This window comes from Mustela erminea, chromosome 14, assembly GCF_009829155.1.
Source record: "Mustela erminea isolate mMusErm1 chromosome 14, mMusErm1.Pri, whole genome shotgun sequence".
In the NCBI taxonomy this organism is placed as follows: domain Eukaryota; kingdom Metazoa; phylum Chordata; class Mammalia; order Carnivora; family Mustelidae; genus Mustela; species Mustela erminea.
In genome coordinates, this window is record NC_045627.1 from 39,179,008 (window position 1) to 39,206,019 (window position 27,012).

A 27,012-nucleotide genomic window follows, 5' to 3' on the forward strand; every position below is an offset into this window, starting at 1 on the left:
GAGGGAAGCAGGCTCTCTGCTGAGCAGAGAGCCCGATGCGGGACCCGATCCCAGGACTCTGAGATCATGACCTGAGCCGAAGGCAGCGGCTTAACCCACTGAGCCACCCAGGCGCCCCCGCCACTTGTCACTTTTATTCAGCATTGTACTGGAGGTTCTAATCAGGGTAATATAATAAGATAATATAATATAAGAAATGAAAGGCATCCACATTGGAAAGGACTAAATAAAACTATCTTCATTCGCAGATGACATGATGTAGAAAATCCTGAAGACTTCACACTCTTTCTGCCCCCATAAAATCTGCTAGAACAAAGAAATAACTTCAGGAAGGTCACAGTATATCAGATTAATTTACAAAAATCAGTTATAAATGTGGCATGTTTACATAGTGGAATATTATCCAGCCATAAGAAGGGAAAAGGAAAGAAGTACTAATACATGTACACTAATACACTAATATATAACAGCCATATATAATTATATATCCACATATATAATTATAACAGCCATAAAAAGAAGTACTAATACACATACACTAATATACTATGGATGAACCTTAGAAACAGGCTCAGTGAGAGAAGCCAGACACTTGTACAAAAGAAGAAAGTTGGGAGACCTACACTACCATATTTAATGACTTAATAAAATGGTGCTATAATCAAAACAGTGTGGTATTGACATAAGGACAGGCATAATGATCAATGGAACAGAACTGGTAATTCAGAAATAAACCCTTTCATTTAGAGTCACTTGATTTTTGACAAAGATGGTAAGGCAGTTCAATAGGGAAAGTATATTTTTCCATAAATATTTGCTGAGACAATTAGATATCCAAATGCAAAAAGATGAAATTAGATTAACTCACACCATATAGAAAATGTATTCAAAATAATAGACTTAAATGTAAGAGAAAAAAAACTGTTGATCTTTTAGAAAAAAATATGAGAAAATGTATAAGACAACAGTATGCAGATATGATACACCAAAAGCACAAGCCTAAAAGAATGGATAAATTTGGCATCATCAAAATTAAAATATTTTGTGCTTTCAAATATACCATCCAGAGAATGAAAGGGTAAGCCACAGATAGGGAGAGAATATTAGCAATAGTACATATATCTGACAAAGGACTTGTATTCAAAACATTAAAATTCCATATTAGGAAGACAAAGCATTTGAAAAAAACGGGCAAGAGACTTGAACTCCATGAAAGAAGATATATGACCAAGTAGAATATAGAAATATGCTCCGTATCATTAATCATCAGAGGAATAGAAATTTAAAACTGTCATGATGCACCATTTCACACTTACTAAAACTGCTAAAACTATAAAGACCAACAATACCTAGTTTTAGCCAGGATGTGGAACAAAATTTAATGCTCACACACTTCTGGTAGTGCTAAATTTTATGTATATATGTATGTGTGTGTGTATGTAACATATATTTGAATTGATATATCTCATATATGATAAATGAGATATATAAATATATGATGTATTGGCATTCAATAGTGAAGGCAAAATAAAGACATTTTAAACATCTATGGAACAAGAGTTTCCCATATATATATATATATATATATATAGAGAGAGAGAGAGAGAGAGAGAGAACTATTCAAAGATAGATAATACCAAGAAGAAAGAGGCAGAAGAAAGGAATGGGTTACATGAAGCAACAGTATAACAGAAGGAAAAGACAATAAACAACACAAGAAAAAGAAGGATAAATACAAACACAAAACAAATGGTAGAAATACATTCAAATATTGCACATTACAATAAGTAAAAGTGGATAAAATTCACCTAGTAATAAAAGAGTCTCTGAAATTGGATTTTAAAATTCCAGCTACATGCTATTTACATAAACATGTCAAAGACAGAATGATACCCAAATGTTGAAAATAAAGGAATGGGAAAAGTATTAATAGGCAAATACCAACAAGAAGAATAGTATTTAAGTAGATAAATATTTAATAGAAAAAAATAATAAATTAGTCAAGAAACAGGCTCTTAACTATTGAGAACAAACATGGTTACCGAAGGGGAGGTGGCTGGGGAATGGGTGAAAGAATAATGGAGATTAAGGACTGCACTTGTCATGATGAACACAGGGTGATGTATGATATTGTTGAATCACTATATTGTATCTGAAACTAACATGGCACTATTGTTAACTATACTGGAGTTAAAATTTAAAAAAAAATGCATGTGATGCAAAAAAAAAAAAAAAGAAAAAAAGATATCTTGCTAGGAGATTGTGCCTAGTCACTTCTTTCTCAACATTATCCCATTCTATCTATAATAATGAACTTTGACCTCCATGAAAAAAATAACAAATTTCACTGTGACTAGTAAAGTCCCATTGTACCCCCGCAGGAGTTTGAAAACTGTAAGAAATTTTTAGAATATTATTTGAGTCATGTGAAAATAAATAAATGTCATTAAACACGGAGCTGAGAAGCCCTAAAGGAGATCTCTCACACGCTACCAACCTCCATAAGAAGCCATAACTCGTATTCCCCAACAGGAAGAAGCTTACTTTATATATCCTAACAGAAGGAAGAATTTCTTCCTACCCAGCAACAGCCCAGCTAGTGAGAAACCACCACACTCAACTAATGAGAAGCCATAATGGACCTTTTTAGCTTTCTCCTTTCACCTATAAAAGCAAGCCCCTCTCCTCTTTTCTGGACTTGCCTGTGGTTTGCCATAAATTTGCTTGTCCCCAATTCCACTTTTCTGCTATTCCCAAATAAGCTCATTTTGCAGATAAAATAGCTGACTCTTGTTTTTGTTAAGGTCAACAGTCTTTAAAGTTAACCTTCATATCTGTTTAGCAAGCCTTTTTTAATTGGGTAGAAGATGATTTTCATTCTTGGAATGAAAATACAGATTTCTTATCTTATACTTTTGAAAAAGGTTTAACTTTTCTTCCACCAGAATATAAAAGGATGCATAAATACAGATGAAGTAGAGGGTAAACAGAGAATCAGAAAACACGATCAGATCCCTATGGCTGCTGCTAAAGAATTACAGAGGGCAGGGACATAACCTAAACTGTCAACTGAAGAATACAGACTAAACTTGGCTCTTGAACAACACAGGTTTGAACTGTGTGGATCCACTTTTATGTGGATTTTTTTCAAAATAGTACAGTACTGTAAATGTGTTTTCTCTTATGATTTTCTCAATAATCTCTAACTTACTTTATGATAAGAATACAGTATGTAATACATAGATAAAATATGGGATATTGGGAAAGCTTCCAATCACCAGTAGACTCTTAGTAGTTAGGTTTTTAGAGACTCAAACGTTATATATGGATTTTCGACTGTGCATCTGGGGGGACGTGGTGGTCAGCACCCCAGGCCCCATGTTGTTCAAGAGTCAAATTTATAGGATTGACTGAGATAGCTCTAAAAAAAATACTGGAACCAAGCAACTATACTTAAATTAGCAGTCATTATATTTGGTAGAACTACTGGTAATTTTAATTTTTCTTCATACTTTTCTGGATCTTTCAAAATTACAATAAACATAATATTTTTATGATGAAAAAAATGTTACTTAAAAAGTAAATATTTCTATAAATTTTCTTTGAATAATACGATAAAGGAAATCTGAATATTATAAAATACAAAAATTCAATAGCTTTTCTATCATGGAAATTCAACAGTATTTGAAATGGATTAAGTATTGAAAACAAAATTTGATTGCTTTCAACCTTTATGATTTTAAAAGGTTACCTAAATATTTTGGTGTGGTATTTTCTTCTAGGAACTTGATCAAAATGCCACTGAAAAAGTCCAGGCAATGTTCACAGCCATTGATGAGCTCTTATATGAGCAGAAGTTGAGTGTGCATACTAAGAGTCTACAAGAAGAGTGCCAACAATGGACATGTAGCTTTCCTCACCTCAGGTATTAGAGCCCCATGGTTGGCTTGTATCATGGTTAACTAAAACTTGGAAAGCAGATATCTAAAAAAGCTGCTATTTTGAAATCTTTATAGGCTTGGTTTTAATGAATTTAAATAAGGCCATATGGTATACAGACTCAGTTGAGAGAAAATTCAAGTTGATGGAAGTTTCTTGGAGTTTTCCTAATTACCACTATGTTGTCCTGAGTAAAACAATTTCTATACCAGTAGCTGAGATCTGTGTATTGTGGCCATCCAAACAGCTCTTCTTTTGAGCAAGAGGGTCAGAAAATGTATTTGTTTACACTGTTGTCTACAAGAAAATTCTTATGTATACTTGAAAGCAGACATAAGCTGTTAGGAAACGTTCCTCAGAAACCACATTACTGTACTTATGACTTAAAATTTATACTTAAAATTTATAAAGCATCATGTTCTTAAGAATATAATTCATAATTTTCACTAAATTGGCCTGGCTTTCATCCATTTTGGCAGATTAATGAAGATTATTGTAGAGGATAGAGGGAAAATTACAAATGTTTGCTCAGCTTCCTTGATTTTTTCAATGGTGGGGAGGCTTTAGCTTTATCTTTTTCATCTCCATTTTTTGGAAGAGAGCTATACCTCTCTCTGTGGATTCACATTTTCTCCCAAAAATTATTCTTAATCAGTATCAGACTAAGTATGTAGTCTTTTATATAGAGCCAGTAAATTTGTTCCAAAAATATCTACATTTTGTATGAATGACAGGTAAAGATGCTTAATTGTCTCTTTATGTTGTTCATTTTGAAGGATTCTGGGTAGGCAGATAATCACTCCAAGTGAAGGTTATGGACTGTATCCTAGATCCCCTTCTGTTGTTTCAGCTTCACATGAGGCAACACTTTCTCAAGAAAGAGATTCTACTATGTGAGTATTTTTAATATGTGAGTATTTATGTATCCAAATGTGTAAGTGTTACATTCTGCCAGTTATACTAGGGGATTAAAAAACTTTTTACTTGTTGGTATTTAATAAAGCACAGAGAATTCTGTTAAGATTAACTATAGTTTTTGTGCACGTAAGAATTTTCTTGTACAATTTTTTTGTTTGAAAAGTAAGACGTTCCCTAGGGTTTAAGGATATTTTTGTTACTTAGATTCATCTCTATCTCTGTATTTATGTTTATCTATAAATACAGGCACTTCCTTCTTGAAATAAAGTGTAGATAGACTGGGTTAAAAACATTTAGAGGTCTGAGAAACACTTTAAAGATTTTTTGAGGGATGCCTGGAGGGCTAGTTGGTTAAGCATCTGCCTTCAGCTCAGGTAATGATCCCAGGGTCCTGTGACTGAGTCCCACAATCAGGCTCCTTGCTCTGTGGGGAGCTTCTGCCTCTGCCTGCCGCTTCACCTGCTTGTACTCACATGATCTGTCTCTCTGACAAATAAATAAATAAAATCTTTAAAAAAAAGATATTTTGAAAAAATTTTGAAAAACCGATTTTTTCTTAAACATGTAGTATTAATTACAACTTAATTTCTTTACAGAAATTAAACTATTAGTTTATTAGCTTAAGATGTATAATTAGTATATTATTTAGAACAGCTAATTCTTTTGAATACCTCAAACTCTTTAAACAACAGCAAAATAAATCTAAATAGGATTATTCAACTTTCTTACACCACACATAAAAATAAATTCAAAATAGATTAAAGTGGGCACCTGGGTGGCTCACCAGTTGAGCATCTGCCCTTGGCTCCAGTCAATTTCAGAATCCTGGGATTGAGCCCCACATCGGGCTCCCAGCTTGGCGGGGCTCTGCTTCTCCCCATCCTTCTCCCTCTGCCATTCCTTTTGCTCGTGCTCACTCTGTCTCTCTCAAATAAATAAATAAAATCTTAAAAAATAGAACAAAGACCTAAATAAATAAAATCTTTAAAAATAGAACAAAGACCTAAATGTGAGAACTGAAACCATAAAAATCCTAGAAGAGAACACAGGTAGTAACCTCTTTGACCTCAGCTATAACAACTTCTTTCTAGATATATCTCCTGAGACAAGGGAAACAAAAGCAAAAATAAACTATTGGGACTTCATCAAAATAAGTTCTGCACAGCAAAGGAAACAATCAATAAAAACTAAAAGGTAACCTTTGGAATGGGAGAAGATATTTTCAAATGACATATCTGATATGTCCAAAAATATATAAAGAACTTATAAAACTCAACATCCCCAAAATTAATGATCCAATTTAGAAATGGGCAGAAGACATGAACACAAATTTTTCCAAAGAAGACCTGCAAATGGCCAACAGACACCTGAAAAGATGCTCAGCATCACTGGTCATCAGGAAAATACAAATCAAAACTACAATGAATTATCACCTCATAGCTATCAGAATGGGTAAAATCAACAATACAAGAAACAGTGGGTATTGGTAAGCAATACGGAGAAAGGGGGAACCCTCTTTTTTAAAAGAGTTATTTATTTATTTGAGAGAGAGAGGGCAAGATAGAGTGAGCATGAGTGGGTGAGAGGTGCAAAGGAAGAAGGAGAAGCAGGCTCCCCGCTGAGCAGGGGGCTCCATCCTAGGACCCTGGGATCATAGCCCAAGCCGAAGGCACATGCTTAACCAACTGAACTACCCAGGTGCCCAAAGGGGAACCCTCTTGCTCTGTTGGTACAAACTAGAGCAGCCACCCTGGAAAAGAGTATGCAGGTTCCTTAAAAAGTTAAAAATGGAACTATCCTATGATCGAGCAATCACATTACTAGGTATTTACCCAAAAAATATAAAAACACTAATTCAGAGGGATACATGCACCTGAGGTTTATAGCAGCATTATCTACAATAGCCGCATTATGGAAACAGCCCAAGTGTCCAACAACTGATGAATTGATAAGGAAGATGGGGGGGGTGTGCGTGCACGCACACGCGCGTGCACACACACACACACACACACACACACGATGGAATATTACTCAGCCATAAAAAAGAACGAAATCTTGCCATGGATGCATCTAGAGAGTATAATGTTGAGCAAACTAAGAGAAAGACAAATACCATATGATTTAACTCATATGTGGACTTCAAGAAACAAAACAAAACAAAGGGAAATAGTCCCTTAGCTGTAAAGAACAAACTGATGGTTACCAAAGGGGAGTTGTGGGGGGATGAGTGAAATAGGTGATGGGGATTAAGGAGTGCATTTGTGATGAGCACTGGGTGATGTATGCAAGTGTTAAATCACTATACTATACTCCTGAAACTAATATCACACTGTATGTTAACTAACTGGAATTTAAATATTTTTAAAAACCTAAATAGAATTATTTCAAAACCTATGTTTACCCTTAAATCTATTGTAAAGTATCATAGTTTTAATTCTTTTGTTGTTGTTGTTGTTCCTAATTTTTTTTTTTTTTTTTTTTACCAAACTGTAGTTTTACTTATTTGAATCATCTGCTAAGAGTTTTAGTAGCAGTAGTTTTGATGCGTTTTTTTGGACTTGTAGACTTTTCAAAAGACCACAAAGTAAAACATTACTGCATTAGGCCAGTTATGGTTATAGGACCTGGGTTATCAACTAAATAGTCAGATAATGGGATTTGTTTACTTTTCTCAAGGGATTTAAATTCAAGTTTCTTGTCACTAGACTGAGCTTTCTTTTTAAATTTAAACCTCATGCATTACATCAATAAGCCTTTTTAAGTTTACTCTTTTTATATAACTTACCCAGTTTTTTACCAAGCAATGTCTTCCACAGAAATGATATATTCTTTCTTACTGACCAAAATTATATAATTCATGTCATGTCATTAATATATTTACCTGTTAGCATAATATTTATATATGCCTTATTATTTTATAAGTAGTAGTTCCATTTGGACACTCATCTCCAAGGAAATAAGTAATCAAGCCTGAGCAATTTGTCCCTCTTTTTTTAGGATATCTGACTAAATCGTTCAGCAACATACTGCAGGCTTCCTTTCTTTCCTTTCTACTTGCTACCCCACTACTGAGTAGCTCTTCTTATTTTTGGATTTGCTTTTCTGGACTATTTGCTTACAGTTTTCAATTATTACTTTCATTTACTATACAGATAAACATCTATCTATACTTCATACACAGACATATACCTAGATGAAACAAATTATCCAGCTTCATTAGCATACTACTGCTTATGGAAAGCAATAACAAACATAATCCATGATATTTACTTTCATGTAACTACTACTTTGTCCATACTTGATATTTTCTTGAGTACCAGTTTGAACTCAGATCACTGAAAAATATATATTTTAATTAATCAAAATTACTATTGATGCTCAGATTGTTACAACTTGGCCATGTCAAGCTAGTTCTTTTGTTTTTGTCTTGACGGTATCCTTGCTTTCTGGTTACAGCAGGATGTTCCAGACCTATATTTAATTTTTTCTCCAAGACATAAAATCAGCTGAAATGTAAGGAGACCTACTTCTGTTGAGAGGCTAAGAGTATTTGAGAACAAAATTTGGGTAGTGAAATCTGTAACTTGGTGCTGCTGCTGTTTTATTACTTTTTGCTGTAAGAGGTATGGAAAAATATGTCATGAATTCATTTTGATTTTTTGCAGTTTAACAAATCAATTTGCCACAAAATAAGGTTTATAAATGACTGAGACTTTCTATAAAAATAATATTTCAGCTTTGGTGAGTGCTGTGAAGTGTGTAAACCTGGTGATTCACAGACCTGTACCCCTGGGGATAAAAATATATGTTTATAAAAAATAAAAAATTAAAAAAATATATTTCAAATTATATCCATTCAACATTATATCTGATTTTCCTTTTAAAATTAAGGGTTGATACTTTCTGTCTCCCACTTAAAAATCTTCAAGAACTTCACATTGAATTTAAAATAAAAATATAAAATTATATCATAAGCTGACTTAAGCCTACATCTCTCACTATCTTCCTGTCATTCTCTCTCTCATTCACTAATTCTCTCACATTGGCTTTCTTTAAGGTGTCAAATGCACTAAACTAGGTATTTGGTCCAGTTTCTATTCTTGAGTTATTTGGCCAGAGAAAAGTGGTACAATAAAAAAAAAAGACAGAAATACAGTATTTTCTTCTTTGTATTTCTTAACACCTAGCACAGTGATTACAACATGGTTAGCATTCAGTGTTTTTTACTAAATTAAAGCATAACATATGATACCAAATGATTTGAAAAATGAATTAATGTATACATTGATATTATAGTTGCAAAACAATGTTACCAATCAAAAAAAAATTGGCGCCTAGGTCAAAATGGAATTTCAGAAGCATAAAATAATAGAAGATGGCGGTAGCATAAGGAGAAAACACAGACAAAAAAGGACCATGAGAATATGAGTTTAAGGGCATTTCTACTTGAAAAAAAAATATGCTCATTTCTGTTTCAAGGTAGCATAAGGATCTGTCTACCTTTATTTTAAATACATACCTCAGCAAAAATGAGCTAACTATAATGCCTACCAAGATATTAAAAAGTATGACTATATGCAGAACTGTAATCCTTGAAAATCACTAAAAGAATAGAGAGCACAGAGTAGAAAAACCTTTGTATAAATGGCTAAATGACTTTCAGTAAGTGTGCAAAGACTACACAATGGGGAAATGACACTTTAACAAATGGTGCTGAGAAAACTAGGTACCCAGATACAAAAGAATGAATTTGGAACCTTACCTTGCACCACATATAGAAATTAACTCCGAGCAGGTTAAAGACGTAAATGTAAGACCTAAGACTATATAACTCCTAGAATAAAACATAAGGGAAAAGCTTCAGGCTATTGGATTTGGCAATGATTTACTGGATATGACACTAAAAGCATAGACGACAAGAGCAAAAATAAGTAAATTGGACTACATCAAACTTAAAAATTTCTGAGCATCAAAAAAACCAGTCAATCCAGTGAAGAGGCAACCTATGTAATGGAAGTGACTATTTACAAATCACATATCTGATAAGGGCTTAACATCCAGGATATAAAGAGAACTTCTGCAACTTAACAACAATAAAATAACCCAATTTAAAAATGAACAAAGGACTAGACTACACAATTCCCCAAAGAAGATACATACATGGCCAACAAGCATATGAAAAGATGCTCAACATCACTAATCATAAGAAAAGTACAAATCAAAACCACAATGAGATATCACCTCACACCCATCAGGATGGCCACTGTTAACAGAATAGAAAACAAAAAAGTATTGGCAAAGATACAGAGAAATTGGAACCTTTGTGCACTTTTATTGGAAATATAAAATGGTGTAGCCATTGTGAAAAACAGTATGGAAGTTGCTTAAAAAATTAAAAATAGAATTATCATATGATCCAGCAATCCCACTCCCAGCTATATGTATCCAAAGGGGGGGAAAAAATGAAAGCAGGATCTGAAAGAGGTATTTGTACAACCATGTTCACTGCAGCATTATTCACAATTGACAAAATATCTGGAAGCAACCCAAATGTCTATCAGCAGATGAATGGCTAAAAAAAATGTGATATTTATGTGCAATAAAATAATATGTCACTATAAAAGGAAGGAAATCCTTTTACATGCTACAACATGGATGAAACTCAAAGACATGTGCTAAGTGAAAAAAGCTAGTCACAAAAGGACAAATACAGTATGATTCCACTCACATAATGTATCTAGCATAGCCAGAAGCATAGAAAGTAGAAAGGTAATTGCCAGGAGCAGGGGAGGGGATTAGTATTTAATGGGGATTAGAGTTTCAGTTTTTCAAGTTGAAAAAGTTCTTGAAATCTGCTACACAATAATAATGTGAATATACTTAACACTACTGAACTGTAAAGTTTAAAGTGGTTATGATGGGGGTGCCTGCGTGGCTCAGTCTTTAAGTGTCTGCCTTGGCTCAGGTCGTGATCTCAGGGTTCTGGGATCGAGCCCCACATCGGGCTCCCTGCTTAGTGGGAAGCCTGCTACTCCCTTTCCCACTCCCCGTGCTTATGTTCCTGCTCTTTTCTCTCTGACAAATAAATAAATAAATTCTTTAAAAAGAAAAAAGTGGTTATGATGGAAATTTTAATGTTATATTTTTTACCACAATTTACAAAAATCATTAAGGTGGTATGGGATGGCTGCTCTTGGTCCTATGCCTACCTCCCTTGTATCGCTCATTATAAATTATAGCCTTTGTTTTCATTTTCTTTGATTTCTTTTTTACAACTATCCTAAATGGAAGGGGCAGTTAAGCTAATTACAAATCAGATTTATTTATTTATTTATTTATTTATTTATTTATTTATACATAAAGAGTTTTCTGAAGCTCTCCAAAGCCATGGAGGTACTTCAGTTATACTGGAAGTTCATCCAGTCTTATTTCCTTTCTAATATACTAAGTTATGTTTTCTTCCTTTTGGCATCATGAAATCACTCCTTCATGTAAATTTCCCCTACTTCAATCCTTTCTAGAGGTCCACTGGATAATAAGGTTGATCTGAAATGGAGTTAAGAGTGGCTAATTATACTTTTCAGATCCTGGTCAGGAAGGTGCCCTTGGCCACATGTTCCTTTCAACCACATTTGAGGGTCTTGCAGTGATTACCTCCATGAAGGCTTACTATACCTGGGTGGACTGGCTCCAAATTAAACTCTGTTTAAAAAACCTAGCAAAGTCTGGGACGCCTGAGTGGCTCAGTTGGTTCAGCGGCTGCCTTTGGGTCAGGTCATGATCCCAGCATCCTGGGATCAAGTCCCACATCGGGCTCCTTGCTCAGTGGGGAGCCTGCTTCTCCCTCTGCCTCTGCTGCCACTCTGCCTGCCTGTGTTCTCTCTCTCTCTCTCTCTCTCTCTCTCTCTCTGGCAAATAAATAAATAAAATCTTAAAAACAAAACAAAACAAAAAAACCCTAGCAAAGTCATTTTATCCTCCGTGCATGTGGGAGAAAAATAAAATGCCATGATTTTTTTCCTCTCACAAAAAAACATCTCAAATTAAATATTACTACCAGAGCAATACATGATTAGGCAAGACCACTGTTATTTTTTTACTAAGCAAATTATATATAATCCCACATTGGATGTAGAGATTACTTTAAAAAAAAAATCTTTGGGTCCCTGCTGGCTCAGTTGATAGAGCATGTAACTCTTGATCCCAGAGTGGGAGCAAGGGGTTGTGATTTCAAGCCCCATGTTGACTGTAGAGTTTACTTAAAAATAAAACCAAGGGGCACCTGGGTGGCTCAGTTGGTTTCAGCTCAGGTCATGATCTCAGGGTCCTAAGTTCGAGCCCCATATCCAGTCCATGCTCAGTGCAGTCTGGTTATCCCTCTCCCCCGATTCTCCCTCTGCTCATGCTCTCTGTCTCCAAAACAAAATCTTTAATTTTTTAAAAAAATTCTGTTAGTAGGATCAAGCCCTGCGTTGGGCTCCCTGCTCAGCAGAGAGCCTGCTTCTCCATCTCCCTTGCCTGCCTCTCTGCCTACTTGTGCTCTCTCTCTCTCTGTCAAATAAAGAAATTTTTAAAAAATCTTTTAAAAAAGTTACCACAGATTAAAGAAATGATTGGTTAATAATACAAATGTAATGACACAATAGCACAATAACATATAGAATACTGGGTATCTAGCATTTGACATGACAGCTTTTGTTTGTTGTGGTAAAAAAAAAAAAAGCAAAAATTAACATCACTATTTTATAAAAGAAAAGACATATTAACACACAAAAAAGCATGAAGTACATATCTCAAAATAAGAACAATCCTTTTCAAGAAAGGAAATTTGGCAGTCTTCCTGGGCACTGTTCTTATTTTCCTCCTTTTGGTGTAGATCAGTAAAAATGTTGTCATGAATTGGCATGAATCTGTAAGCTGGATTTGAGAATCCCTGTTTAGAATTTCAGAACAGAGACTTAAAAAACATTAAGTTTCAAATTTGAGACTTTTTGTAAACAGTAATACCCGCCGATTTACATGTGTTGGTTCTCCAAACTGTTTCTCACCTCTTAACCATCTCTCCATCCCCAAATATAGGGTGCCTCCTGCTGTGGTCCAGACACTCACCAGCCTGTCTGCTCTTGTTTTATCTTTTGCACTAGTCTCCTTAACCACATTATCTTTTTTTTTTTTTTAAATATTTATTTATTTATTCGAGAGAGAGAGTGAGAGAGTGCACACATGTATGTGCAGGAGCTGGGGAAGGGGCAGAGGGAGAGAATCTTCAAGAAGATTCCCCCACTGAGCGCAGAGCTCAACATGGGACTCAATCTCAGGACTCATAAGACCATATGACCTAAGCCAAAACCAAGAGTCAGATGTGCATTATCTTCTTCATCACCACCACAGCAATATTTTTTTTTTTTTAAGAGAGAGCAAACAAGTGAGCAGGGGGTAGGGTGGGGGAGGGGCAGAGAGGGAGAAAGAGAATCTTAAGCAGGCTCCTATGCAGGTGATCTTATGACCCTAAGATCATGGCCTGAACCAAAATCAAGAGTCAGACGCTTAACCAGTTAAGCCATCCAGGGGCCCTGCCATGCAGTCATCTAAAGCAAGGATCTTGTCATTCCTCTTCTTAAAAACTGTACTTTTTATTGCTAACAATTAGCCCGAGTTAATACTCAAATTTCTACACAGTCTAGCCATACATTTCCAGTCACTTCCTATATACCGTACACTTTATTTAATAGCTTATATAAGTTTTTGTTTTATTTTTATTTTTAAAAAAAGGTTTTACTTATTTATTTGAGAGAGAGAGGGAGAGAGCAAGCACGAGCAGGGGGAGGGGCAGAGGGAGAAGGAGAAGCAGACTCCATGCTGAGCAGAAAGCCTGATGTGGGACTTGATCTCAGGACCCTAGGATCACGACCTGAGCTGAATGCAGACACTTAACTGATTGAGCCACCCAGGCACCCCTAGATTGCTTCTGTTTTAAAAGAAGTCTGGAGGAATAGTATCTAAAGGTAGTACAGTGGTGGCATGGTGTTTTCAGGGTCCTAGACTCTTTTCATCTTTTTGCTATACCATACTAAATCAGGATGTTTTTCTCTAACATATGAAGAATCATGGTCCAAGATGGCTGATAGAGTTCCAAACATGACATTCACTTCCCAGATAGCAGAAAGGAAAGGCAGAAGGGCAAAAGGGCACTTCTTATAGCCAAGCCATTTTTCTTTAAACAGCCTTCCCAGCATCCCACAAAACAGTTCTGCTCATATCTCATAAGTTACATTGACTACATGGTAATGGGAAATGCAGTCTTTGAGATGGATGTATTGCTCTTCTGAATTAAGTTGGCATTATTTACTAGGAAAGAATGGATATTGGGAAGCACCTACCCTTCTCTGCCACATATGTGTAGAGTTTTATGAAACTATGTATTTATAATCTTTTTTATACTTATCATTTTATTGTGGACATCTTCCATTTTCTCCCACAACATTAATTTAATGACCTCATAATGTTCCATTGCATGACTATTTCATCATTTAAACAACCAATCCCCAACTGTGTATTTTGGAACACTTGGTATTTTTTGTAATTATAAACAATTCTATAATGATAATTTTTATAGCCAAATCTTGTAGGTCATATCCTTGAAGGAAATCCCTACAGAGAAAATAACTGAATGATGGAATCAACAGGTATGTTTATTTTAAAGCTGCTAATACATATTTCCAAAATGTCTTTTAATAAGATTTTCCCACTAGCCTTGCTGAAAATTGCCTTGGGTTTATTTTTTTTTTCCATTAAAAAATACCTAAGGTACAAAAAAGTGTGAAGAATAACACAAAATATACATTGGTTAAATCTAATATTTGGTTAAACAGAGCCATTTTTAAAAAACAATTGCTCAGATTTGACTGGCTTTCTCCGAAGGAAATCCTGTCCTTAAGGAATACGCATTTTGACTATGATGGAGTTACTGAAATAAGCATATAACCTCTGGAGGTACCTGAAAGTTGTAATTCTTAATAAATATTCTTAATTTTTCATTGACTTTTTACTTTTTATTTTTGAAAAGATTTCATTTATTTATTTGACACAGAAAGAGAGATCACAAGTAGGCAGAGAGGCAGGTGGGGGTGGGGGAAGCAGGCTCTCCACTGAGCAGAGAGCCTGATGGGGGGCTTGATTCTAGGACCCTGAGATCATGACCTGAGCTGAAGGCAGAGGCTTAACCCACTGAGCCACCGAGGCACCCTGGCAGTCTATACTTCTTAATACCTTTTACCTATTTTGGCCAATCCCATTCACTTGAGCAACCACCAGTTTGTCCTGTGTATTTACGTCTGTTTCTGTTTTGTTTTGTTTGGTTTGTTCATTTGTCTTGGTTTTTAGATTTTACATTTAAGTGAAATCATATGGTATTTGTCTTTTCCTGTCTGACTTATTTCACTTAAGATTATATCCCCTACTTCAATCCATGTTGTAGCAAATGGCAAGTTTCAGTCTTTTTATGGTAATATTCCACTGTGTGTGTACACCACATCTTCTTTATCCATTCATCTATCTGTGGATACTTCAGTTTGTTTCAATATTTTGGCTATTGTAAATAATGCTGCAGTAAACATTGGAGTGCATATATCTTTTCAAATTAATGTTTTCATTTTCTTCAGGATTTTGAGCTGAAACCTGTATGACTGAGATGCTCTAAGAACTATTGATGTTGTCCATAATTAATATTTGTTTTTTCCTCTCCCAGATTTGGTATTAGGGGAAAGAAGTTACATTTTTCATCTTCTTATGCTCATAAAGCATCTTCCATTGCCAAATCCCCTAGTTTGTATTCTATGGAGAGAGAAGAGGAAGACTGTGTAATCTTTTCTGAAGGAATAATAGAGGAATACCTAGCCTTCGACCACACTGATATGTGAGTATTATGGCTTTAAAGCTATTTACTCCCCTCCTATTTTGTTTATTAATATCTATTTTTTCTAAAGTATACTGCCAATATTACCTATAATTAGATTTATGTCACTTGATTATTTATTTCCTGTCACTTCTCAGGTATCCAGAATTCATGTGCTAAATTGATACAAATTCCTGTTGCTTCTTTGTACCAGACTTCCTTCTGTATTTTCTTCCTGCACATGTCATTTGCCTCTTTCTGAGATTAAACATTTAAAATGAGTTAATTTTTTTTCTTCTCATCGTTTGATTTTACCTTTTGTAAATCATGACAAGTTAACTCATAGAAACTCTGAAACTCTTCAAAAGAACCTAGTTGAAGAGGTGTGAACTTTGTTTACATAAATCATGTTTGAAAGATATATATAGTTTATATAAAACCTTAACTTAGCACAGACTTTACAATTAATAATGTTTATTTATATCCATTCTTACTATAGTCTGGCAATAGTCCTGTGACATAGATATTATTTATAGGATAGATGAGAATCAGAGTGGTTAAATGATTTGTCTGAGGTAAAGCTAAAACCTAAAACTTTATTCATCTTATACTAAATCCAGTGCTCTCTTCTTTATTCTATGCTTCCTTTCTCAAACAGTAACCCCTTAAGCTATTCCTCTAAGCATTCAAAAGTTCCAGAATTTATAGTCAGAGCAACACATATGGAAGTGAGAATTTCATTTTAGGCAATGAGGCTATAATTAGATCTAATTTCTACTGTGTCACATGATTCTGGACTTCTACCTATTTCCCGCTGAGCCATGCTTACTCTCCTGCTCCCTGTAAACAATTCTAGTGTCAGCTAAACATAACCCAGATTTCTATATGTAACACCACTGAGCAAACTCACTGTTGCAAGAGAATAGTAACTATGTACTTACGGTTTTCTAGAGACTGTCCCCTTTACCTTCACTTCATCTGGCTTAGCTCAAATTATCTCTAATTTCTCTTTCTTTTCCTCAAAGCAAAGGTCTTCTCCCTTGGTTTAACATATATTAAAAAAAAAAAAAGTTGATTTACCTAATTTAAAATGTGATTTAAATGCATCATAGGTGTCCCAAGGGCATTTCTTTCCCTTTTTCTGATAAATAAAAGTTAATTTTCAGGTAACACAGGAAGATTTTTTTTTTAAAAGAATATGTTTATTTGAGAGAGAGAGAAAGAAAGTGTGAATGCATGAGTAGGGGAAGGGACAGAAGGAGAGGAAATGGGTGGGAGAGAATCTCAAGCAGACTCTTTGCTGAGCATGGAACCCAGTGCAGGACTTGATCCCACAACCCTGAATTTATGACCTGAGCCAAAACCAAGAGTCAGATACTTAACCAACTGACTGAGCCACCCAGGTGCCCTAACATAGAAGACTTTTAGAAAGGCAGCCTTCCCTTTAGAATACCACTGAGATATTGATTAAAAATGACAGAGTAGTTGAACATTTAGAATGTTTCTAATTGAAACGATTAAGTGCCCAGAAATAAACCAAAACACCTATACAAAATCAGGATATATAATAATGTCAGCAAATGATTTTGATGCAACATAGAAAAAAATCATCTAAAAAAGTAAGGCTCCTAACTTATTCTTCAAATAAAATAAATTGCACATATATAAAAAATTTAAATGTGGCAAATGAAATCATATAAATTTAGAAGAATAAAATATGAAAGATTGTTTTTTAAAAAAATAATTTGGGAATAGGAAAGGCCTTTCTAACTAATCATAACACAAAATCTATAAGTCATTTAAGAAATTCTTAAAAACTACATAAAATACAATTTCTACATAAAAACCTCATAAATTCAAAAGACAAATGACAAACTGGCAAAATATTTGCAGTTTATACATGCACAAAGACTTAATTTCCTTAATATGGTCATCAACAAGGAAAATATCAAGGACAAAACAGATAAAGAATATGAATGGTTTGGGGCACCTGTGTGGCTCAGTCATTAAGTTTCTGCCTTCAACTCAGGTCATGATCCCAGGCACCTGGAATCAAGCCCCGAGTTGGGCTCCTCGCTCTGCAGAAAACCTGCTTCTCCTCCTCCTGTTTCCCCTGCTTGTGTTCCTTCTTTTGCTATCTCTCTCTGTCAAATAAATAAAATAAAATCTTTTTAAAAAATGAATGGGTCACATAAAAAGAAAATGGATTTTATTATTTTTCTAAGATTTTATTTATTTGAGAGTGTGCAAGTGGGAGGAGGAGCAGAGGGAAAGGGACAAGCAGACTCTGCATTGAGCATGGAGTCCTACATGAGCTTTAATCCCACAAGCCTGAGGTCATGACCTAATCTGAAACCAAGAGTTGGACGCTCAACTGACTGAGCCACCCAGGCACCCAAGAAAATGGATTTTAAATAAAGGAAATAAAATTCAATCTCATTTGCAACCAGCAATGCAAATTAAAACTATAATGAGATACTATTTTACCTGTCAGAGTGGCAGAGAAAAAAAATAAAGAAGTTTGATAATTACTTGAATGGGAAAAAAAAGGCATATTTGGTTAGAGAGGAGAAGGGAGTTGGGGGAAATTGGAAGGGGAGGTGAACCATGAGAGACTATGGACTCTGAAAAACAATCTGAGGGGTCTGAAGTGGCGGGGTGGGGGGGGCGGGAGGTCGGGGGATCCAGGTGGTGGGTATTAGAGAGGGCACAGATTGCATGGAGCACTGGGTGTGGTGCAAAAATATTGAATACTGTTATGCTGAAATTAAAAAAAAAAAGGCATGTTTTTCAACACTGGAGATTTTTCCTCTTTAGAGGAAAGTGGGCAATATCTTTCCGATTGGAATGCATATATCCTTTTACTCAGTAATTCTGTTTATAGGTATTTATCCTACAGATATAATACCCATGTAGCCAAAGAACTACGTACAAGGATATTAAATACAGTACTGACTATAAGAACAAAAGGTTGGTTGGTTAGTAACTGGCCAGTTAGATATGCTGGGGTATATCTAATGGAATACTCTGCAGCTATTTTTTTTTAAAGTTTTTATTTATTTATTTGGGAGAGAGAGAACAAGCAGAGGGGAGGGGCAGAGGGAGAGAAAGAGGGAGAAGCAGGCTCCTAGCTGAGCAGGGATCCCAGTGTGATACTCGATTCCAGGACCCTGAGATCATGACCTCAGCTGAAGGCAGACGGTTAACTAACTGAGCCACCCAAGCGCCCCCTCTGCAGCTATTTTTTAAGAGGCATATTGATCTGTATTAATAGGGATCAAGGGCCAGTTACATTGTTAAGTAAAAGAGAGAGGAGCAGCATAGTATATAATGTAACTATTTCTCTAGATCAAACTATAAATAATGTTGGCTTCTGGGAATGGTGACTGGGGGACAGAGATGTTAACTTATTTTTCACTACATATATACATTTCCTTCTGTATAATTTGAATTTTTTTCATCATAAGAAAGTGTTATGTCCTATAAAAAGAAACAAATTTAAATACAATTAAGACTAATCAGCCTTCTCCCCAACTTAAAGCCAGGCCAGCTCTTCTGGGAAAAGAAGAGGGGAAAGTCTTAAGTTGCCCTGTACAAACATCTTAGCATCCTTCTTTCCTGCTTACAGCTTCCCATTTAATTCTTGAGACCTCTGCTACCCTAGGGATAATTTTCACTGTAGAGGCCTTAAAATATTTCTTTGTAATCCAACTGTTCCAGAATTTGCTTTATCTTAATTTATAATACATCTGTCATAGTAAGTACATCTGTCAGCTAGAGTTTTGCCCCCAAAATACTGGGGCTGTTGGGACTCCGCAATGGAGAAGACTTGGCTGAGAGTTTCTGGCCTACAGATAGATGCAAGGTCTCCAGAAGAGCCTCAGAGTAGCTTTTTGTGCTATTTGGCTCCCCCCCTTTTCCTTTCCAGCCAACTACCTAACGTTTATTTGGATTAGTAAAAGTACACTATTTCCCCAATGAATCATTGCCTCAAGTAATTATGCGGCACAGTTATATGCCCATGATTAGATATTACATTAATATTAACCTAAATGGTATCCAGTTACAACAAAAAGATTATTTCTGTATGCTTGTCATAGCTTATTGCTCAGTTGACGGTGTTTATCTGTTTAAAGCTAAAAAATATACACTCTGTCTCAGTCTTCTTTTTCTTGTTCTTTTTGGCAGGGGGCAGAGTAGTGGGTAAGGTGGGAGTAAAGAGGGAGATTCACTCTCCTCTGTTGAGAACTCCCTGAGATTACAAGGCAGCTTAACACATCTGCTAACATATCTATGCTGAGTCAGTGGTGGTGAAAGGCACACAAACCACACTCCTTAAGAAGCACGAAGGACAGTGGTGAACACACAGTAAATAACAACCATGAATTTTGGGGGCAACTGATTGGCTCAGTTGTTAAGTGTCTGCCTTCGGCTTGGGTAGTGACCCCAGGGCCCTAGAATCGAGCATCCCGGGGTCCTGGGATCAAGCCCCGCATTGAGCTCCCTACTTGGCCGGAAGCCTGCTTCTCCCTTTCCCGCTCCCCCGCTTGTGTTCCTTCTCTCACTGTCTCTCTCTCTGTCAAATAAATAAATGAAATCTAAAAAAAAAAAAAAAAAAAAGAATAACCATGAAGTCTTATTTGCTTCTGTTACAGGGAAGAGGGGTTTCAAGGAAAGAAATTACAAGCAGCTCCAGAGAAACAGAAATTAGGATACCCTCCCATTGCTCCATTTTACTGCATGAAAGAGGATGTCCTTGCTTATGTGTTTGACGACGTATGGAGCAAGGTTCTGAATTGTATGGAGCAGCTGACACGTAGTCATTGGGAGGGATTGGCTTCTGGTAAGGATCTTTGTGAAAACAATATTAAAAAATAATTATTGATGATTTCCAAAGCCTAATTAACTATTTTATCAGATTATATACTTCCTTAGTGTAAAAGATTCATATTTGCATTTCCCACAGACACTAACTAACAGATATTGAAAAACTATTTGAGAATGAATGGATGAGTAACAGAGCCCATTCTATGATGACTAGACTGTGATTTCTTTGAATATGGTTATTTGTGAGAAAAAAAATGTGCAAGTGGCAAATACATTCTGCTTTACTTAAGAAGAACTGATACACAATAAACCATATTTGAAGTGTACAATTTGGTAAAGTCACCTATGTATACAAACATGAAGCCACAAAACAGTGAATATAATGAACATATCCATCACCCCCAAAAGTTCATGACCTTTGTGATCCTTCCCTTCTGCCTGTGCCTGATCCACCATCCCCAAGTGACAGTAAATGTGCTTTCTGTCACTATAGTTTAGTTTTTCTTTTGTAGAGTTTCATATAAATGGAATCACGATATTTACTTTTAGCCAGCTTCCTTCATTCAGCATGATGATTTTGAGATTCATCCATGTAATTGTGTGTTAGCAATTTATTTCTAACAAGTATTCCATTGTTTCATAATTTGTTTATCCATTTACCTGTTCATGGACATTTGGATTGTTTTCAGTTTGTGACTATTACATGTACATCTGGTCTGTATGTTACTGTATAAGGAGTTTTTTGAATATACATTTCCTTTTCTCTTAGGTAAATTTTTAGGAGTGGAATGGTCTGATTATATGGTTAAATGTATATTTAGCTTTTTAAGAGTTGTTCTGGTTTTCTGTGTTACACAAAAAAATTTATCACAAACTTAGCAATTTCAAACAACACACATTTATTATCTCACAGATTTGTGGGTCAGAAGTCCCAAGAATGGCTTAGCTAGTCCTCTACTTAGGATCTCCCAAAGTTGCAAATCAAGGTATTGGCCGCAACTAGGTTCTCTTGTAGAAGCTCAACTAGGAAAGGATCCACTTCCCTTTTTAGAAGCATCTAGTTTCTTGTAGCTGTAGGAGTCACATCAGCTTTCCTTTTCACAGCCAGCAAGAAAGACTGAGAGCTAGTCAGCTAGCAAAATAGAAGCTTATGTAACATAACACATTCATGGAAGTGACATCTCATCGTTTTTACCATAATCTGTTGGTCTGAAGCAAGTCACATTCAAAGGGAGCAGATTTCACAAAGGTGTGACTACCAAGAGGTACGAATCACAGAGGGATCACCTTAGATCTATCCATTACAATCTTCCCACTGGTCCCCAATTATTCATGGGCTCCAGCATTCAAAATATATTTAACTCCCAAGGCTTCCAAGAAACTCATCTTATTATAGCATTGGCTCTGAAGTCCAAAATACTATCATCTAAATCAGGCCCTGATATAAATGAAGTTGCTGGCCGTAATACATTAAGTAAAATTACTGTGGCACAATTCCTTTCCATCTATAGACCTGTGAAACTAAAGGCGATATACACAGGTATATAAACATCTAATGATATAGTCCAGCCATTCCACTCCTAGATAACAGTTACCTTACCCCAATACATCCAACATATAGTAATGGGCCAGGGAAAGGATCACAGACATTCCAAATAAGAGGTGTGTGAGCAGAAATGGAAGGTAAAAAAAGGTTCATAACAATTCTGAAGTCCAAGGGTGTCTGGGTGGCTCAGTGGGTTAAAGCCTTTGCCTTTGGCTCAGGTCATGATCTCAAGGTCCTGGGATCAAGCTCCGCATAGGGCTTTCTGCTCAGTGGGGAGCCTGCTTCCTCCTCTCTCTCTGCCTGCCTCTCTGCCTGCTTGTGATCTCTCTCTCTCTGTGTTAAATAAATATAATCTTTAAAACAAACAAACAAACAATTCTGAAGTCCAGTTGGGAAAATTCTGGGAGTTCCAGTCCTAGAAATAATCCTCTCAGCTCTATGTTCCAACCTCTGGGCTCTTGGTTTTTGTTCTTGTTTTTAAGACTTTATTTATTTGAGAGTGAGAGAGAGCACTAGAGCAGGGTGAGGGAGAAGCAGACTCTCTGCCAAATAGGGAGCCCAACATGGGACTCAGTCCCGGGACTCCAGGATCATAACCCAAGCCGAAGGCAGATGTTTAACTGATTGAGCGACCAGGGGCCCTGGGCTCTTGGTTTTACCCTCTGAGTCATCCTTCCTTTTTTATAAAATGTAGCTCAAGTGTGCAGCTAAGTAGTTTTATCAGACTGCCTCCTGCCAGTAGCATTTTGAGGGTCTGATAGCCTTCTTTCATTAAACTCTTTTGCCATCTAAAGATACAGAATTTTCAAAATCATCAAGTATTGATTTCTTTATTAATTTTTCCTTCACTTTCTCTTCCTCATCTCCTGTTTTATTATAAGTAGCAAGAAAAAAAATCAGGCCTCACCTTCAACACTTTGGAAATCTCCTTAGCTACATACCCAGAATCATCACTTAAAAGTCCTGCTTTCCACTTGACCACAGAAGACCATTTCACTAAGCTTTCTTACACTAAATGAGGACCTCCTTTCTTTCAGTTTCTAATAACATGTTCCTTATTTCCTTCTAAACCCTCCCCTACAGCATCTTCCAAATCCAGATTTCTACTAAGTCTATTCAAGGCAATTTTTGGTTTCTCTATCATACTTCTCAAAATTCTGCTAGTCTCTATCAATGAATCATTGAAAATGAAATTAAGAAAACAATTCATTCATAATAGTATCAAAAAATAAAATACTTAGGATTAAACTTAACCAAGGAAATGTAAGACTTTTATATTGAAAACTACAAAAATTACAAAAAAATATTCTAAGAAAATAGAGACAACCTAAAGAATTGCAAAGTCATCCTGTGTTTATGGATTTGAAGACTTAATATTAAAATGGCAATACTCCCCAAATAGATTTACAGGTTGAGTGAATTTCCCAAATAATACTAAAAAAGGCCTCACACTTCCTGATCTTAAAACTTGATACAAAGCTACATTAACTAAAACAGTGTGGTATCGGCATAAGAAGTGATAGATAGATTATACCAACAGAATAGGAGCAAGAGTATAGAAATAAACCCACACATCTATGGCCAATTGATTTTCAACAAGGGTGCTAAGACCACTGAATGGGAGAAGAATAGTCTCTTCAACAAATGGTGCTAAAACAACTGGATAGCCACATGGAAAAGAATGAATTTGAAACCTTATTTCACAGTATGTGTGAAAAATCAACTCAAAATGGATCACAAACATACATTAAAGAACTAAAACTATAAAACTCTTAAAAGAAAACAGAGGAGTAAATCTTAATGAGCTTGAATTTGGCAGTGGAATCTTAAATACGACACCAAGACCATAAACAACAACAGAAAAATCAATAAACTGGATTTTGTCAAAATTTTAAAAACTACATATTATTAAAAAAAGTGAAAAGACAACCTACAGAATGGGAGAATATAAGTGTAAATCAAACATGTGATAAGAATCTAGCATCCACAATATACAAAGTACAATTCAACAACAAAGGGACAAACAACAAAGTTGAAAAATGGGCAAACGACTTGAATTGATTATTTCTCCAAAGATTACACATGGCCTATAAGCATATGAAAAGATGTTCAACATCACATTCTTTATGGAAATATAAACCAAAACCAAAGTCACAATGAAATACTACTTCATACCCATCCGATGGCTATGTTTAAAAAAAAAAAAAAGACAATGACAAGGATTGGTGAGGATGTGGAGAAATTGGAAACTTCATACATTGCTGGATGGAAGGTAAAATGGTGCAGCCATTGTGTAAACAATTTGGTAGTTCCTCAAAAAGTTGAACATAAAGTTACCCTATAACCCAGCAATTCCATTCAAAGGTATATAACCAAGAGAACTGAAACCATATCCGCACAAAAGCCTGTGCATGAATGTTCACAACAGCATTATTTGTAATGGTCAAAAAGTAGAATCAGGGGCACCTGGCTGGCTCAGTTGTGAAGCATATGACCCTTGATCTCAGAGCTGTGAGTTTGAGCCCCACATTGGGTATTAGAGATTACTTAAAAATATTTTTTAAAAAGTAGAAACCCAAATGTCCACAGCTATGAATGGAGAAACCAAATTTGTTATATCTGTTATATTATGGACAGAATTGTGTCCTCCTCAGAATTTATATGTTGAAGCCCTAACCTCCAATGTGACTGTTTGGAAATAGGACCTTTAGGAAGGTAATTAAGGTTAAATGAAGTCATAAGAGTGGGGCCCTAATCCTATACAGTTGGTGTCCTTATAAGAAGAGGAAGAGACATCAGAGCTCCCTTTCTGTACATGCACAGAAAAGAGGTCCCACAAGGACAAAGCTGTCTACAAGCCAGAGAGCACCTCGATCTTGGACTTCTAGCCTCTGGAACTGTAAGAAAATAAATTTCTGTTATTTAAGCCATCCCATCTGTGGTATTTTGTTATAGCAGGCTAAGTAACTAATATACCATGCAATGTAATATTATTCTTTCATAAAATAAAGTAATCCTGCATGCTTTAGCATGGATGAACCTTGAAAATATTGTGCTTAGTGAAAGAAGCCAGACACAAAGAGCCTGATATTGTATGATTTCATTCCAATGAAATGTCCTGAGCAGGCACATCCATAGAGAAAGAAAGTAGTTTAGTGGTTGCCAAGGGATAGAGGAAGAAGAAAATTGAGAGGTATGTGGTATGTCTTTGGAGTATCAGGTATTTTCTGAAATTAGTGGTGCTGATTGCACAACACCGTGACTATGCTAAAAACCAGTTAATTGTATACTGTAAAAATGGCTAAAAATGGTGAGTTTTATGTTATATGAATTTTATCTCATTAAAAACATTTTTAAAAACTTTCAACCTGTATGTAAATGTGAGTCTGTTGATTGTTAATTTTTATAGATATGAAAAAATTTTTAATTCAGTTTATTCTAAAAACAAAAAACAAAAAATGTTCACCCATTTGTCCAGTTCCCCACCCCCTGCCTCTAGCAACCACCTTTCTTTTATCCATGAGCTTTATTTGTTTTTATATTTCATCTATGAGAAAGATCATATGGTACTTTTTCTTTCTCTGATTTACTTCACTTAGCATAATGCCCTCAAGGTCACAAATGGAATGATTTCATTCTTTTTTATGAATGAAGAATATTCCATTGTATATATACATTTTAAACCATTCATCTATTGATGATTGATGATTTCCATATCTTGGCTGTTGTAAATAAATGCTGCCATAAACATGGAGATACATACATCTTTTCAAGTTAGTGTTTTCATTTTCTTCAGATAAATACCCAGAGGTAGAATTGCTGGATCATGTGGGTAGCTCTATTTTTAATTTTTTAAAAACACTTTATTTTTTTTTCTTTATATTTTGTTTATTTATTTGAGAGAAAGCATGAGCAGAGGGAGGGAGTGGACAGAGGAAGAAGCAGGCTCCTCACTGAGCCCAATATGGGCTCAATCCCAGGACCTTTGGATCATGACCTGAGTCGAAGGCAGGTGTTTTACTGACTGAGCCACCCAGGTGCCCCTATTTTTTATTTTTTGAGAAACATCCATACTTCTTTCCATAGTGGCTACACCAATTTACATTCTCATGAACAGGGCACAAGGGTTCCCTTCCTCCATTTCCTTGCCAACTTGTTATTTCTAGACTTTTTGATAATAGCCATTCTGACTGGTATGAGGTGATACCTCATTGTGATTTTGATTTGCATTTCCCTGATGATTAATGATGTAGAGCATCTTTTCATGTAGTTGTTGGCTATCTGTATTTCTTCTTTGGGAAAGTCTATTCAGATCTTCTCCCCATTTTTAACTTGGATTTTTTGGCCATGTATATGTTTTCATATATTTTGGATTAATACCCCTTATCAGATAGGTGATTTACAAATACTTTCTCTGATTCACTAGGTTGCCTTTTCATTTTGTTGCTTTTTCCTTTTGCTATGCAGAAGCTTTTTAGTTAATGTTTTATTTTGCTTTCCTTGGTTTTGCTTTTGGCATGAGATTAAAAAAATCATGGTCTTGGCCAAGAAGCTTACCTCTTATTTTTTCCCCAGGAGTTTTGTGGTTTCATGTCTTATGTTCAAGGGTTTAATCTATTTTAAATTGGCTTTTGTGTATGGTGTGAGATACTGGTCCAATTTTCTAAAAACTAATATTTATGGAAGAGACTCTCCTTTCCCTGTTGTATGCATGTTATAAATTAATTGAGCATACATGCATGGATTTATTTCTAAGTTCTCCATTCTGTTCTATTGATCCATGTGTCTATTTCTATGCCAGTACCGTACTGTTTTAATTGCTATGACTATGTATATGGTATATGCTATAGCTATGTTTGAAATATGAGAGCAAGATGCCTCCATTTTT

The 27,012-nt window shown here is 35.6% G+C and overlaps 1 protein-coding gene across 5 annotated transcripts in view; it reads left to right on the forward strand.

Annotated features, from left to right (window-relative positions):
* The window catches only part of FAM149B1 (family with sequence similarity 149 member B1), a 74,553-nt gene that overhangs the window by 19,367 nt on the left and 28,174 nt on the right, over positions 1 to 27,012 (forward strand). For 4 of the 5 annotated variants that reach the window (XM_032313177.1, XM_032313175.1, XM_032313178.1 and 1 more), the window contains 4 exons: positions 3,783 to 3,925; positions 4,716 to 4,832; positions 15,605 to 15,772; positions 20,407 to 20,594. In XM_032313177.1, the coding sequence (XP_032169068.1) occupies positions 3,783 to 3,925; positions 4,716 to 4,832; positions 15,605 to 15,772; positions 20,407 to 20,594 (616 nt within the window). The remainder of the gene's footprint in view (positions 1 to 3,782; positions 3,926 to 4,715; positions 4,833 to 15,604; positions 15,773 to 20,406; positions 20,595 to 27,012) is intronic. The other variant, XM_032313176.1, reaches the window with a different exon arrangement.